Consider the following 17,618-nt stretch of genomic DNA (forward strand, 5'->3'; position numbering starts at 1 on the left):
GCGCAGTGGTTAAGAGTTCTCCTGTCGATGCAGGGGACACGAGTTCGTGCCCCAGTCTGGGAGGATCCCACATGTCGTGGAGCAGCTGGGCCTGTGGGCCATGGCCGCTGAGCCTGCGCGTCCGTAGCCTGTGCTCCACGATGGAAAAGGCCACAACAGTGAGAGGCCTGCGTACCACCAAAAAAAAATGAGGATAACAATAATTCCTCCCTCATAAGCTATTAGGAGAATTATATATATAAGTTAAAAGACTAGTACCTGGTACAGAGCAAGAACTCAATGAATGTTAACTATCATATTCTTTACGCATTGCTAGAATCACTTTGCTAAAATTTTGTTATTTGTGCATCTCTTTATAATTACGATGGGTCTATATTTTCCTTTCTTTTTTTTTTTTTGTGGTACGCAGGCCTCTCACTGTTGTGGCCTCTCCCGTTGCGGAGCACAGGCTCCGGATGCACCGGCTCAGCGGCCATGGCTCACGGGCCCAGCTGCTCCGCGGCATGTGGGATCTTCCTGGACCAGGGCACGAACCTGTATCCCCTGCATCAGCAGGCGGATTCTCAACCACTGCGCCACCAGGGAAGCCCTATATTTTCCTTTCTTATATTATCCTTTGGTATTGATATCATGGCTATACCAGCCTTATAGAATTAGCTGGAGAATGTACTTCTTTTTTTTTTTTAATTACCACATTAATTTATTGTCAACACAACTAAGTACAGGCAGGCATATATAATAACATGTGTAAACTACCAAGCAAGCAGAATAAAAGGGAAACTGTACTGTGATTCACCTTCAAGATATTGTGCACGTACTCATTAAAGCAGTATTTTAGGTTCTGTTTTGTAGTTTCATTAATATTGTTATACAAAAATCTGTGCCCATACATTCCCATAATGCTTTTTTTTTACATCTTTATTGTAGTATAATTGCTTTACAATGGTGTGTTAGTTTCTGCTTTATAACAAAGTGAATCAGTTATACATATATATATATATATATATATATATATACCCCCATATCTCCTCCCTCTTGTATCTCCCTCCCACGCTCCCTTCTTTTTTAATTATATGAAAAAGTTTAGATAAGACTGTAATTACTCCTTGCATATTTGTTCTAATTTGCATATAATACTAAATGTGACAGGCTTTTTTGTGTGTGTGGGGGTTGATTTAAAAATACTGACAGAATTGTCTTATTAGATATAGGGACATTCAGGTTCTCTATCTCCTGAGCGCTCAAGTATTAATACAAATCAAGACAACATTCTGCTCATGCGTTCAATCCTTTCTCCATAAAGAAGGACTTTCAGAATTTCCTTCTCACTGGGAGTATTCAAAAAACATAAAACAGACAAATGGAGTCTAAGCAATTTGAATAAATGAATTCATACTTACATTTAATGTAAAAGTAAATAGTATTACTCATATACAATCATTAATAATAGGAAGTAGTAAAACATGGGCTTGGAACTAGCCTTCAGGGATAAATACTTAACCCCATTTGACAGTCTCTCATGATTGATTTAAGCTTAAAGGACTCATTTGGTTTGGAATTAGGGATAGACATGTATATAACGCAATTGAAAAAATATGATCAATGGAATAACACCAACCAAGGGTAAGGGATTAGTTACCACTGGTACACCACAAGGCTTGCCTGGCCCCATCGGGTCTACCTTTTCATTACTGTTTTAAAATGAAGATAGAGTGGTTCTGTTCATAAAATTTACAGATGACAAGAACCTTGGAAGAACTGGAGATATATTGAAATGGAGGATCATTATCAGTGAGATCTTGGCATGCCAAAGAAATGAACTGAATCTCTTAAGAAGTATAAAGGGATAAAAGTAAATATTTACATAAGGCTACTTTTTGGTACCCAGTATTAATTTACAACACTGTTGGCTACAGTCCTGGATTTTCGGGTTATCTACTCCTCATCCATGTGGTTCTGCTGAGTTTACTATCAACTCCTGCTCTGAGGGTGGCTCATGACCCTAATCCGGCCAGTTGAAGTACTGTATCCCCCGGCAACAATGATGGAATTGGTTCCGAAATGGGCATGTGGTCAAACAGGACAATAAGACTGGATATGGAGTTTCTTTTTCTTAACTGGTACTCATGATGATGTGAGCTCATGTGAGCTCTCATGATGAGAGAGGCCCATTACATGAAACCTGAAAGTGAAACCAATCCACAGGAAGCAGAACCAAGTAATGACTTTTGGGGACCACATTTGAGTCCTGAATCAATCCATATGGGAAGTCTGATTCAAGCACCGCCCGGGTAACTGAGCTAAATCAACCTAAGATTCTACAATTTTACAATTCTAGTCTTATAAAAACAGGTCAAATCAAATAACTCTAACACTTTAGCATTTTCTGCAGAATAAGGATTAGGATAATATAAATCAAGGAGGAAAATCGAAAGGGGAGAAAACTATATGTAAAGAGAAAAGAAATCCCAATGATGCCTCCTAAGGCTGTTTTGCAGGGGATATATGACAAAGATTTGCAGAGCAGGAAACTTACTACTCAGAGACACCAAGATCCCTTCTGTTTCGCAACTCAGAGTTTGATAGGCTTATGTGAGTGACTGCAGAGTTTTACAGACACATCAGTCCTAAAAATCTATCCCTGAAATATTTAGTCCCACCCAACCTTTTATAGGTTAAATTTTCATTTATTTTATGATGATTTTCATAGTGCCAGATCAAATAAACGAAATCATTTGTTTATTTTAAATACTTGCAGTTAATTCAGAAAGTGTATTTTGCGTTTCAAAAGATTTCTTTGTCATTGAAAGTGCATTTCAAAAAAACAAAACAAAACAAAACAAATACATGAGTTAAGTTCTTGGCAGGTGCAAAGAGACATCCATTTTTTCCCCTCATAAATCAGTTACTTGCAAGTCTAACTATCATGGTTTTAAAATGTATGGCGTGTGTGTTTGTAATTTCTATAAAATCTGTACCAAATATGTAGTCAAGGTGGTGAAAAAAGCATAATTGCTTTCCTGGACTTTTAGCAAATTTAGGATCATGCATAAAGAGAAATTAGCAATTCAGTCCTGTAGCCAAAGAAAATGAGAAATGAATAATATGTACTAGTAATATCAATGACAAGTCTTCAGAAGGAAGCACATGTAGAGTGATAAACTTCCACTGTCATGGTTGGGGTTCAGACAAACTGGGAATCTGGCAGACCACTGGGGTGGCTGGTCAGATGTCCAGGGTTGGGAGTGGGTACTAAGAACTCTTCTTGGGAATGTCTGGTATGGTGAACAAAACCTTGGTCCTTGGTGGGCTGTAGGAATTTTGAAAACTGGTGGACTAATTTGTTACTAGCCTGACTCTTCGGTGGATAGCTGAGCCCAGAGAAGAAAGAGAGAGTTTCAGATAAAATGGAAGAACATATTCTACTGCGAACTCAGTACCATACTTTGACACTGGGAGCCAAGCAACCTTGCTCTGGCTATCTACCAAAGTCTAATACTAAGGGGAAAGACAGGTTCTCTTCCCCATCCTGCATCCTTCCCCATCCTAGCACAGTGGACTGAGGACTGGTGGCTTCTGAAACTTCAGGGGTAACAGCACAAAGGGACAGAGGCTGCCATTCTGGGCAGGACAGTGTGGGGCAAGTCCATTCCTGGGGCCTCCATGGTAGCAGTCCACAGAGTTTGCTGGGCTCAGGGTGGTAGAGATGGACATCACCACATATGCTGTGCCAAGAAGAGAATACTGGGGCCTTTCAGAAATACTTGGAGCACTTTCCAGAGGGCTGATGCTCCATTTGAGCATGTGGGCCTGTGGCAGTCAAATGTGGGCCAAGGTACTCATGGACCTCAGACATTTATATTAATGAGGGCTGGGGATATTTGGGTACCTATCAAATAATACCATATATTGTTCTTTGATCCCAAACCAAAAAAAAAGGTTTCTGATAGATCTAAAATCAAAAGAAAATAATACAAGAAAAGAAAATATTCTGACTGCACTAACTTGATCTCTTTCATACAAATATAAAAGCATTAACAGAGATGTCCTGATTTGACACTTTATGGTAGTATTTAACACAATTATAAATCAGTCCCAAATCGTGTTCACATTTAAGAGGTCTTCACACATTCTCTGGTGTATTTTATCTAGCATTTTGTGCTTTGGGAAAACAAAGGATGAAGAGCTTTTCCATCTGCCACTGACAGCAGTGGGACACATTCTACTTAGTACAGACAGGTTCTGCACAGTTGGTAGTTGGACAAGATTACCAGAAGCACGGAAAACACAGTTCTCCAAATGAGACATAAAGAGTTGAAAGGAAGCATGCGACTCATCTAATGAGTCCAAAGAATTCATCTGCCTGGTGAAGAGACCCCGACTCAGCCAGCTCAAGTAACCTTATCCATGTTCCCCAGCCACCTAGTGGCAAAGCAGAGAATCTAACGTACCTCTCAATACTCAAAGTCTTACTTTCCACAAACCATAACTGCTTCATGAAAATACTTTAAAATGATTGTTAAAACACATCCCCAAGCTCAGCCTTTGCACCATACCTTGGAGTATGCTCTTTACTATAACCTCTGTGTGATCGGCCAAGAGGTCTGCCTTGGTAATTGCAGCCAGGGACAGGTAGTTGGACATATTTCTGCACAGTTCCTTGTTGCCTCTGTGGAGGAATTTCACTGCAATGGGGATGGCTAATGCCATCACAGGGGGCCGGTTGTAATTCTGAGGAAATATAAGAAATCAACAAATAATAAGTGGTTCATTCTTTATTCATTTATTCATTCATCTGAAAAATATTTATTGAGCTAAGCTCTCAGAGTGCAGCTGTGAAAACACAGGGCCCACCTTATTTTCCTTGCATTTGGGAACTCTGGGAACTCTTGTTCTTGTTAGGGAAACTTCGAGGCAAACAGGCACTTAATAGCATAGGCTAACGAGGGCCATGATAAGGAATGTGCAGGGGGATAAGGGAGCAAAAAAAGGAGCGCTTAATCCAGTCTGAAGGGGGTGTCAAGGAAGACTTCCTAGAGGAGGTGATGTCTTCACTGAGACCTGGTGGATGAAGAGGAAATGGCTGGGAGATAGCTAGGAAAGGAGTGGACAAAAGGAAAAGCGTGTGTGAAAGCAGAGAGGTGAGAGAACTTGTGCATCTGAGGAACTGTAAATAGTTCAGTATGGATTATGTGGGGTACACATGGGAAAAAATGGGGTAGGAGATGAGAGAGGGGACTGGAGAGGTAAACAGGCTTGACTATGAAAGGTCTGGCACCATGCTAAGGAGTTTGGAATTGATCTTTAGGGTGATCAGGAGTCACTGATGAGAGGAATAACTTAGATTTATACTTGAGAAAAAAAAAAATCTAAGGAATGTTGAATCAGTTGCTTCCTGACTGTATGTTAAAAACTAAAGTTTCAACTGAGATTCGGAAGGAAAAAGATGAATGAATGTAAGGCTAAAAACTAAAGGAATTCTGGGTCCTGAAATAATTCTCTTTTCGATATACTTTGTGACTGAACATCATATCCTTACATACACAAAAGTGCCATCAGTGTTCAATTACCTAATTAGGGAATACTATTTGGAAAATACAAACTGTTTTCTTACAAATGAATGATGTCTTCCCTACCATTAACCATTCTAATGATCAACCCCACCCCTTAGGCTAACTATAAAGCAAAAGTTGAACACAGTTTGTTCAACTTTACATGACTACATTAGAAATAAAAAGTGGTTGTTTTTCTCTGACTGTTCATGTGAAAAGTGCTTCTATCTTTCTACCCATAGATTATCCCCTCTAATACCTCCCACAATTCTAGGTTTATGGCAGGTGTTCGATAAACGTTTGTCAAGTTGAATAACTAATGAAGAAAATACAAATCTATAGTGATAGTGACGACTGGGAACACAATGTAGTGTGAAGAACGAAGAGCAGGTGAGGGGGTGGGGAAGGGCCTGCTCGCTCCCACCTTCTCGCTTGGGTCACCAACTGCCAGCAATGGCCTCCAGTGCCATCCATTTTCAGGGCTAGTTGATTGGGCAGGTGAGTTGTTACACACTCCTTAGCAAACAGGACTTCCACGGCTACCTCCCAGGTACTTCTAATGAAGGCATTTACACCCTTAGCTTCACGGGCGGTCAGATGACTCAGACATTGACCAACCAGAGAATCACATTTCCAAATGATAAGTTCAGGGATGGGCAAGTTACCCAATTATAATGGAGGAGTCATTCAAGGGCTCTGTGAAAGAGACTTTCTCTCTTCTGTCGTATTCAAAGTGCTGAGAATGGAAGATCAAGAGTAGCTGCCATTTTGTGACCTCAGTAGGAGAGAATCTGTATGAGATTCAAGGCAACATGGATCTATCTGAGACACGTTAAGAGAAACATGGGGGCATCATTTGAGCCCCATGTATTAGGCTGTGCCTGAGGCCAGTTCTATCCCTAAATTTTTCTAAATGAGCCAATTAAGTCTCTTATGCTTAAACTTTTTTTCTTCCCAGTCCCTAGAAACAAAAATAGACCTGATAAATCCATAATCCATTCCTGTAGTTCCACTCATTTTTCAGATTCAAGAATCAGTCTGACTCCTGAGCAGAGAAAATAGGTATTCAACAACCTAAGCTGATGTCTCACCATGAAGTCAGCCATGATGAAAGCTCTGACCCTATTCCTTGGTGACAAATCATGTGTTTATATATCAGTCCCACACAGTAGGTCTCTGTTTTATCCTTCTTAGAGTTCCTAACACCATCTAACTATCAGAACCAGGGCCTGCAGCCAGACTTCTCTCAGATTAGGCTTTATCTAGAGTGTCTCCCCTCCTGGTAATTTAACTGTGCCTGATTAGACTGGGCCATTATTGGAGTGATGAGGTGTCAGGCATCCCTGGGAGGCTGGCTGCTCCCCACCCTTCAGCATTAGAAGTCTGCCTGTGTACTTGGCCAGGCCTTATAGAACTGTTTGAGTCCACTGAGGGAAACTCACACTGAGGGATTTCCAAAAGGCTGGTGCATGATCAGGTATGCCAATTTACTCTCTCACAGTGACAGTCTTTTCAGGTCAGACCCTTTCACACCATTAGGAAATCAGGAGCCAGATTACCAACCAGAATGTTCACTCATGGGCACAAGAGCAGATCAGAGCAAAGGAATATCTTGAGGGCTACTTCATCTAGGCCATGGTGAAACCTAACGGTCCTGCCCTACAGCCAAATCCCCATCTCTCTCCATCAGATTAAGTCTCTACCCACACTTCACCCCCGAGACAGTGCTGAGTAAATGTGCCAAAATAATGACCGCATACTGAGCATCCTCTTTTTGTTGACATGCACTTCAGACATGTAGTGTTTAGGAAGGCTGACCAATTTGTCGATTTTCTCTGTTATAATCTTATTCTATGCCCGCTCCCTTGAGGTTACATTTAAGTTATACCTCAATTTGAAGAGTATTTTCCCAAACGCTTCAGTTTCACCTATCAATTTCTTGGGTTGCCCCAATCTCTCCATAGTGTGTAGATTTTTGCTAGTTTACCTTTTACATGACATACCTTTGTCCCTGTCATGGCTGCCAAAGCTCTAGTTTTGAGAGTGGAACACAATCACACAATTCTTCTCAGAGCTTTCCAACAAAGAATATCATGCCCCAGTTACTTTATCTTCTCTGACTTTAGCCAAAACAACTTGCAGCTAGAGAAGTATACGCCTTCCATTGGAGGAAACTGTCTTTAAGCATATTTACCCGTAACTTTCTGAGAAACCATGATGGTGGCATTGGAAGTACAACTTAAGTGTTTCCTACTAATTGTGAACACAGACAGGCATAGTAAAAGATCAGTGAAAATCATATTCACAGCAACTAATGTTTTTAAACCTTGGGAATGAGCTAACGCTTGCCAGCAACAATGAAAGAACAGGCTGTCTTAACCAATTTGGTCATATTTTTTTTTACAACAATTCTAGATGTCTTAGGGAAAAATAGTGGGCAGCTATTGAAGTCTTTGAAGTGTCGTTCCAAGTGAAAATTATTTAAAAATTTTTAAATGTATAATATCATTATTAAAAAACAAAACAAAACTTTAACACACTCAATTTTTCTGTTTTCCTCCCACATATGTCATCTGGAAATCTCTCAAATGAGAAGTGAAAAATTAAGCAAAGAGCAAACAGTTCATATAAACACCAAGGAATTACCACCAAAGGCTCTCAATCTCTAAACAGCATCTAGACAGTTCCTAGTGTTTCAAGAGGCCATGGGCACTACTGACAGCAACAGCATATGAGTGAGGGGTTGGTAAGCCAAGGTGAGGCTGGGCAAACATGGGTCCTATGGACCTCCTTCCAACGGCTGAGCTTTGCTTTCAGGTGAAGCAGAAGGATTTGCTAATGCTGTAGATCTCAGGCCCCTGAAATTATTTTATCTCTATGATATTTGGATCCCAGGAATGCTAATGGTATACATGCAGAGAAAGCCCCTGTGATTGCTCAAACAAATAAACCACTTTAACAGCAACTTGTAATGCCAGAGCTTATGCTAGATCTTGCCCCTCCATGCAGATGTGAGCATGATGGCATGTGTATCTTCTTACACACAATTCAATACTCAGTACTCAGGGAACAATTCAGTGAAGTACAAGGTAGCAATAAAGACTTGCTCATGGGGACAGTTATATCCAGCAGTTGAAGCAAAACAAGAGGGCTTTGTTCTACAGATGCCAAGAATTATATTTCTTGACTAGATTAGCACCAATTTGAGCTGTTGGTGGAGATTTTCCTTTGGAAAATGCACTTTGGGAAGGTTTCCCAGTGTTTTATAATTGAAAAGAATAAAGCTAAGTAAAAGAGATAGATATCTGAGGTGATAGCAACTAAAAAGCTCTTTGGTCTCAGGCCTTGAATTCAACTAAGAGCCGTAAAAGAGTAATCTCAAGAAATATTAAATGCCATATATTAAAATGGTTATTTTATTGTTTTTCATCCCCCATCATGGATCAGATAATCAAATTTGGATTTATATATAAAATGCTTGGTTCTTAGCAGCATGGCTATATATAAAATCTAAATGGCATCCACTTTAGTTTTCCCAGTGTATTTTCTGACAGGCAATAAGGGAGTGGGTCTCAGGAACCTGGGGGGTAGGGTGGTGTCCCAATCTCCTCCCATTTCATGCCCCTGTCTTATGCATCATTAAGTGAGGAACTGGTACTGGGGCCCACTCTGGGGCGAAGCACGGCTAGTAGAAAAGCCAGAGGGCAGTCAGGTCTCCTGAGCTACTCATGTGTTCATTTGTCCATTAATTAATTCATTCAGTAAATATTATCTTAAGCACCTACTATGTGCCATTCACTGTTCTAGGTGATGGGACCACATCAGTGAATAAAATTAAGCTTCTATTTTGGGGAGGGGGTGGCAGGCAATGAACAATGGCTAAAATAAATAATTAAATGACAAAGTGTTGATGCTATTTGAGAGTTTCCTGCAGATGATGATAACGATGACAATACCAACCAGAGCTAATCCTTATACAGCACTTCCTGTGTCTTAAATATTTTATGTCTATTTTTTAATGTCTATCCATCTAATCCTCGCAACAAACTCATGAGGCAGCTACTCTTATCTGTATTTTATAGATGAGGAAATTAGGGCACAGAAAGATGAAATGCCCAAGATCACCCTGCCAGTAAATGGTAGAGCTGGGATTGTCTATTGAATAAACTTCTAGATGAACATGACCAGTCCTGCCTCTGAGAGCTGAAAAGGAAATGCTCTCAAAATTGCCTAAGACATTTTGCATGCCAGCCAGGGACAGAATTTGAATCTTCATGCAGCATTAACTGGGGATGAGGAAATAAGAAAACTGAAGCAGAAATCAAGGTGAATGGATAGTGGGGGGTCCTTCTATAAAGAAGAAAAAACAGATACTTTTGGATTTTCCCACAGTGAATTTGGTGGCTATTTCAATTCTTCCCTCCTCCCCGCTTTGGCTATCTCCCTCTTCAAATGATCATCAACAGTGTGAGAAGATGTGGAGGAAGAGATAAAAGGCAGAGCTTACTTGGCATTAGCTCTGCTAAGTGATCTGGTTGGTTGGGGAAGAGGCTGAAACCACTGTAACTTGTACTGAGGAGAAAACTAGGCATTGGCTCTCAACATCGTGATGGTTGGTCTGTCAGTTCTCTAGAATTTCATTCTAGTCCATCTGTTATGTCAGTAATTACAACCCCCTTGAGGTGCATGTGTATTTTCTTCAACGCTCTTCAGGTTTGGATATATCTGAGAATGTAATGTGCTTTGTGGAGGGGCAGAGGGGTATCTTCTCTTTCAGGATTTTTCTACAGGCAAAGAAATAAGCATTGGACAACTCCATATAGAACCCTGGTCAGAGGAAGCTGTGGTTTGAAATAGGTACTTCCAGATAGTGGCTGGATCACAAATGGAGATAGCTTTTATAATAAAATTGTTCTTCGTGAGCAGCAAGTATTGTTATGCCCGTTTTACAGATGGCAGAACAGAGGCTTAGAGAGATGAAATAACTTGCCAATCTCTCACTGATACGAGACCAAAAGTATCTGATTCTAAGGCCCTCAAGCTCTAAAGCCTTTTGTTCTTCTACATCTCAGCATCTCCTATGGGAGTCAGAATTTCAGACTAGAAGGTGATCTGAGAGCTCACCTGATTCATCCTTCATTTTACAGATGTCTAAGGACACAGGGTGGGATGGCAGGATAGTATCACCCACCACAAAAGAAACCAGAACTCACAAGTGCATGCCTCATACATGTACAGATTCTGCATTGAGGAAGGTATAAAATGTGAATTCTGAAAATTTTTAAATTATTTTGAGGTAAATGTGGCAAGTTCATACAGTTAGGACCAAGAAAAGAAAGCAGTATAACCACTAATTATTACAAGTAGAATAGTAATGGTCATCTGAAGTAGGTCTGAGTGTAGGCTGAAAAAGGAAATTTAGGAAAAAAAAAAAAAAAAAAGGCTTTTTCTTGTGTGTGTGTGAACATATTTAGCTTCAAATGACAGCGAAGTGGCCAGAAAAAAAAAATGGCTAAGAATATGGGCAGAAGAACTGGTGGGTCCTTGTTTGATCAGGTAGTGTGAGGCTGGGATTGCTTATCTTGGGAGGTAAGGTGGGTGGAAAGGGAATCTTTGTGTGTGTGTGTAGCTAAAAATGTTAAGTGGTTGACTTTAAAGTTGACCTACTGTTTTATTTTACTGAAAAAACAAAACAGAATATGAGTCATCTGGATTTCTACATGTTTCCCACAAGAACCTATTTTACAAGTAGGACAAAATCTTCTTTTCAATATTTACTGCAAGCCAAAGCGTCCCCCTTAAAATATGATTGAAAGCTAAATTCCAAAGCTGCAACCACAGCCTTGCCTTTGGTTCGTGGGAAACAACTTTCTGGGACCACACCCCTAGGGGTAGCCTGGACAGATTCCTGCACTTTGCTCTGAAAAAGGCAAGTTTACATTTAGGGCTTTCCATCTTCCATTGTTACACCTTCTGCCTGCTCAGAGGGCACACAGTGGACGCCCTGTGACCACACTGGCCCTACAGGCTGCAATCGCCCACTTCTGTGACTCACTTGTCCCTCTCAACCAAGACGCCTAACCCTTAGCCCTTTTCTCTGTCCTTTCCCAAAATGTCAGTGCTTGCCCTCAGGGCCCTGCTCTCAACAATCTTACAAACTCATTCTCTTTGATCAGCAGTGAGTTTCACGTTTTTATTTGCTCCCCACCATCCCCTTTTTAAAGTAGGAGACATAATGCCTTACCCAGAATAAAACATCCCTTTATGTTAGACTTTGGGGCATTTTGGAAGAGTAGCCAGCTTAGTTCTCTGATCTGGGTCTCATTTCACAAGTATGGACTTTTGTACAATCTGTTTTGTCTACTTGGAATGTTCTCTCACCCCACTTTTCCTACCTGGTAAAATTCCCGATAATTGCTCATAACCCTTTCAAATTCGATCTCCATCCAGAAAGCTTTCCAGACTCTCTAGAACTGTACTAACACAGGAGGCGAGTGAACCTACTGAGCCCCTGAATTGTGACCAATGCAAAGTAAGACATGCTAACACACACAATGGATTTATGAGACTTAGTATAACAAAACAAGTAAAACATCTCATTAATTTTTACACTGATTACATGTTGAAATAATAACATTTTGGATATACTGAGTTAGGAAAATATAATATCACATCAATTTCATCTGTTTTCACCTCTTTTTAATATGGCTATTAGAAAATTTTAAATTCCATATGTGGCTCATGTTTGCAGCTTGCATTGTATTTCTGTTGGACAGTGCTGCTGGAATCTAGACCAGTGGTTTTGAAATCACAGGGGGAGCTGGAGAATAGGGCTGATTTATGAGTTTCTGTCTGAATGTCTGTGGAGTGGTACTTTGGAATGAAATAATCTAGGTTTCTGATGTATGTCAATAACATAGTCAAGAATAATCAACAAACTAGTGGTTGCCAGTGGAGGGGTGGAGGGGCGACATAGGGGTTGGGGAGTGGGACGTATAAACTACTGAGTGAAAGATAGGCTCAAGGATGTATTGTACAACACAGGGAATAGAGCCAATATTTTGTAATAACTATAAATGGAGTGTAACCTTTAAAAATTGTATAAAAATAAATAAAATTTAAAAATTATTAAATACTCAAGATAAAAATAAAAGAATAATCAATGAAGAAAAGGTGTGTTAGGTCTTTGTTGTTATATCCAACAGCATTAATCAATCTTCCATTAATTTCGCTGAAATATCCATTTCCTCCCCTCCCATCTCTAACTCTGGGGACAAAGGAAAAACAGTATGATAGTGTGTATAGACTCTTTTGTTCAGTTGACCAGTCCCAGAACTGAGCAGACAAAATGCAATATGCTCCAGTTAAACACAGACAACTGTGAGAAAAAAACAGAAGAAAGGAAGCTAATATTAGCTGCTACACACAGTGCTAAACACTCTAACATAGCTGGAATTTCCTGACCTATGCTCAGTAGAACACTAGTTCTGAGGGATGTTCATAAACGTTGTGTTGGGGTGAGATGGGGAAGGAAGTTCCATGGTCAAATCAGACTGCAAAATGCTGTTCTAAACAAAGTTAACCAGCTTTCTTTATTGCAGGACTTTTCAGAGCCTTTTATGTGCTATGAAACATTGTGACAGCTCAAAAGGGAAAAACTGAATTCAGTGTTTCCCAACTTATTTGACCACAGAATTCTTTTTAAAGAAACAACTATCAACATTACTGGTTGGTAAAATCTGTCACAGACAATGTCACTTCATCTGCATTTTTTTTTTTTTTTTGTGGTACGCGGGCCTCTCCCGCTGCGGAGCACAGGCTCCGGACGCGCAGGCTCAGCGGCCGTGGCTCACGGGCCCAGCTGCTCCGCGGAATGTGGGATCCTCCTGAACCGGGGCACGAACCCGTGTCCCCTGCATCCGCAGGCAGACTCTCAACCACTGCGCCACCAGGGAAGCCCTATCTGCATTTTATAGGGCGGAAACTGTGGCTTAGAAGTTACGTGACTTGTCCAACATTTTAATTTTATATAATGAGTTCGTGGCTGAGCCAAAATTCCAAATTCATGTTTATGCCAAAGGAAAGAACTTAAACATGGTCAGAACAGGCAAATATTATTATAATGGAAAATTCACAGTACATATAGAAATGCACTTAAAAATGACTTAGCCACTTCTCTCCACATATTCCAAGCGCACTGCCCCTCAACTCAGACTCCACCCCCTCTTTGGTCTCCTTGGATGAAAGAGGTCTCCTTTTCTGAATTTTCCAATATTCCTCATTTGGATCTGGACACACAGTGCTTTACTGTTAGCTTTTTGTATGTACACGTCTTATCTCTCTTATCTTAGAGCTTGTTGTGGTGTTACTTTGAATTCCCCTCAGTGTGTCTTGCATACAGTAGGGGCTCAGTACAACCTTCTCGGTTTATTAATTACCAGCCTGCTCAACTTAGCTATTGATGGTTTGTGGTGTCTTTTTACAGTATCTGAATGCTACAGAAACATTGGCTCATGGTTCAGAGACACCACGTGTTCACCTAAGCTGCCAAGCCGGTCTCAAATAGCATGATGCTGAACACTGACGTACCTGTAAAATGCAACTCATGATATCAGACGCGATTTTTGCGTGGGGAGTGTCTTCGTCTTTCCCGGACGGTCTCAGGTTGTGTTCCAGGCAGGAGTCCCAGAGCCCCACAAGGGCCTTTGCGTGCTTTTCAATCGACTCTGTTTCTCTGATGGCTGTTGTGATTCGTGTGATACAGATTTCAACCACTGCTTGGTCATTGTTATTGGTTTGGTAATCCTGTTTGAAAGAAAACCTTCATGTTAAATAATACTCTGGAAAGTTATCCTTTGAAGGACCTACAAAATATGAACTCAGTCACTTAGCAAATGGGTGTGCCACACTGCGGCTAAAGGATGAGGTTGTAAAGCCCAGTGCAATACCTTCTTCTTTGGAGATGAGTACTTTGTGGACTAGGCAGATTTGCAAACCTGCTAAAATGGAGGAGGTTTGTACTATCACAGATACACAGACAGGGAGCAGAGAGAGTCCAAAGGAGCTTAATTATTCACTTGCACGTGGGTTCAAATTTCAAGCTATTTCAGTTTCTAAGTTCATTAGAGGTCAGGGTTTACTTTTTGCTCTGACATTTCAGCAACTTTTGTGAAATGTTTCAAATTACTCTCCAGTTTCCCCTCAGGAGTGTTCTCTCTCTTTCTGTACATAACAGAACTTATTATTCATCTCTCCCTTTTCAATTCAAATAACTACCAAGTCCATTGTAGCTCTCCTCAACCAAATTTCCCTCCATTCCCCTATTTTAATTCTTCCTCAAATACCTAATGATCTTTATGGAGAGGTAATATGACCCTTCAAAAAATCTAAATGTGAAAAATAGGTCCATCACTTTAACTTGGAAAATTGGTCTGTGAACTCTGCGTGGTGGACTGGCAAAACTGAACACAAAACAGAGCAGGGAAGAGCTTAGACTCTTACACCATTGTGTACCATTAGAGTCAGGAAGTGGTGGGGCTTTCTTGTCCAACTGCAGGCTCTAGCTTGATCTTTTTTCTACTCTTACAACTAATGTTGCAGTAAATATCTTATGCGTGAAGCCCTCTCCACGCTGTAGATTATGTATAGTCCAGATTCACCAGAAGTGGAAATTTCTGAGACAAAACTCAGGAACATTTTAAGGCTCATGATACATACTGCCAAACTATTTTCCAGAAAGGTCTTACTGATTTATACTCCCACCAGTTGGGTTAAAGCAAGCTCTGCCCATTGTACCTTTGCAAGAACAGAGTATTTTTAATTTTTGCTAATTTGATCAGTGAAAAACAGTATCTCATTGCTGTTTTCCTTGGAATTTCTTGATCAGAAGTAAGGCTGAATATTTTCACATGTTTATTTGTCATTTGTATTTCCTCCTTCGGGAACTTCCCACTGTATCTTATGTCTATTTTTCCTTAGATGACTTCATTGTTTTTTGGTCCTTCTTTGGTGAAATAATATCTTTTTCTATTATGGATATTATGTCAACCTTTGGCATATTGGTTGTGAATATGTCCCCATGTTTCATTATTTTTAGTTCTTTTGCTGCTCTTATTACATGCTGAGGTTTTAGATAGCCAAATCTATCAGTCTTTGGGGACTTTATTGTTTTTCCTTTTTTTAATTGGAAATTAAAGTTGGTTAAATTATTTAGTTTTTTGAAAAGGTAATACATGGACATGGAACAAAAATACAAAAGACACAAAGAAACGATTTACACTGAAAAGTTAGTCTCCCTTTCACCTCAGGTCCCTTCCCTGGGGAAACCATGCTCACCCATTTCTCACATGTTTGACAGATGTACTCTATGCTCATACAAATCTCCATCCACATGCACTCCTTCCTCCCTCCCTTCCTTTCTTTGTGATTCCTTTAATAGCTTTTTACTAACTTCATGTTTTCTTTATTCAAAGGTTTAATAAAAATTTACCTGGAGACTTCCCTGGTGGTCCAGTGGCCAGGATTCCACACTCCCAATGCAGCGGACCCAGGTTTGATCCCTGGTCAGGGAACTAGATCTCACATGCCACAACTAAGAGTTCACATGCTGCAACTAAAAGATCCCGCACGTGGTAACAAAAATCCTGCATGCCACAGCTAAGATGCGGCACAGCCAAATAAATAAATATTACCCCCAAAAAAATTTACCTGTATTTTTCTACATTAAAAAAAACTCAACAACATTTAATGTTTAGTATTTTAGAAATTAATATTTTAACCATTCACTTAGCTCTTAGCTCACTTTGCTCACTTAGTCTATCTGCCATTTATGGAAATAAGTAAAGATGTACATTTTCTATGAATTAGCTCATCTAATTTCCCCATCATTATTTACTGAATAATTCATTTCCTAGTTATTGTTTTATGTGTATATCAGGTTCTAATTCAGGGCTGTCTCTTCTGTTTACTTGTTCAATTTTTTTTTTTTTTTTGTCCCTCGTAAGTATTTATTGTCATAGGCTTGCTCCATTAAAGCCACAGCAGTGCTCCCTACACGCAAACCTTGCCACACAGTCCCCACTGGTGGGTTCCAGTCCGCGGTCTCCTGGAGCTGAGGCCTGGCCATGCCACCAGAGGTCTCAGGATCAACCAGTCTTACCTGGTTCTCTGTTCATGCCAGCAGCTCCCCACCCCTACCTGGGGTGCCCCCACCAGGTAGTTGGAGGGCCGGTGGGAGGAATGCAGGCCGACTTCTGGCCTCTCCCCGCCGGAGCGGAGCCCTGGTGGGGCTGGAGCCGGCTCTCCCAGCCCCTGTGTGGCTGCCTTGCTCCTGCGCTGCGCTGGAGTCTCCTGCATGAGCCGGGAAAGCGAGGGCAGGCCACCCCACCGGCTCCTTCCCTGTCCCGGCAGAAGGTGCTGAGAGTCCAGCCCGGTGCAGAAGGCACCACTCTGCCTCCATTCTGGGAACAAGCGCCCTTCTGCCCCAGCTGCCAGGAAGCCACTTTAGGGAAAGATAGTCTACCTTCTGGGCCTTAGAGTTCGTTTCCTGCCTCTGGTTGTGACCCGCATAAATGCAGCACCTGCCACTCCTCAGGCCTTGCTGAAGAGTCCCGGGTGCGGTGACCGGGTGGCCCCGAGGCGAGGGGAGTTCACCTGTAGCCACCTGCAAGCTAGCAGCCAGTGGTGCAAGATGCGCCTCAGCTGGCCTCAGAGTTCGGGCTCGGGAACCACCTGTGAACCCTGCTCTGCGTCCGCCTCCTGTAATGGCCATTCGACTCTCCCAGGCATAATGTGAATCAATGAAGTTGCACTCCGAGGGCCCCCAAAAGCAAATTTCACAACACTATGTGGCCGTTTCCAGGACTAGAAAGAATTCAGTGGTGCTCTTGGGGCCGTTGTGGCCGAGGCCCAAGAGGCAGAGGTCACGTGTGCTGTACGTGACCTCACACACTTACCTGATGACCACAGGTGCGGGGAGGCCTTCCACATTTCAGCTGAACTGAAGGAAAATGAGGACACAGGTCGAGGCCAGGACGGCTGCCCACGTGCCTGTCCCTCTGCACCCCA

General features: G+C 41.3%; 1 protein-coding gene across 2 annotated transcripts in view; it reads right to left on the bottom strand.

Annotated features, from left to right (window-relative positions):
* Window positions 1-17,618, bottom strand: part of VEPH1 (ventricular zone expressed PH domain containing 1) — a 219,817-nt gene that overhangs the window by 172,152 nt on the left and 30,047 nt on the right. For both annotated transcript variants that reach the window (XM_067035332.1, XM_059065588.2), the window contains exons 3-4: window positions 14,142-14,357; window positions 4,557-4,731 (exon numbers count right to left, since the gene is read on the bottom strand). In XM_067035332.1, coding sequence (XP_066891433.1) covers window positions 4,557-4,731; window positions 14,142-14,357 — 391 coding nt within the window. The remainder of the gene's footprint in view (window positions 1-4,556; window positions 4,732-14,141; window positions 14,358-17,618) is intronic.

The sequence above is a fragment of the Kogia breviceps genome, chromosome 5 (genome assembly GCF_026419965.1).
Source record: "Kogia breviceps isolate mKogBre1 chromosome 5, mKogBre1 haplotype 1, whole genome shotgun sequence".
NCBI lineage: Eukaryota > Metazoa > Chordata > Mammalia > Artiodactyla > Physeteridae > Kogia > Kogia breviceps.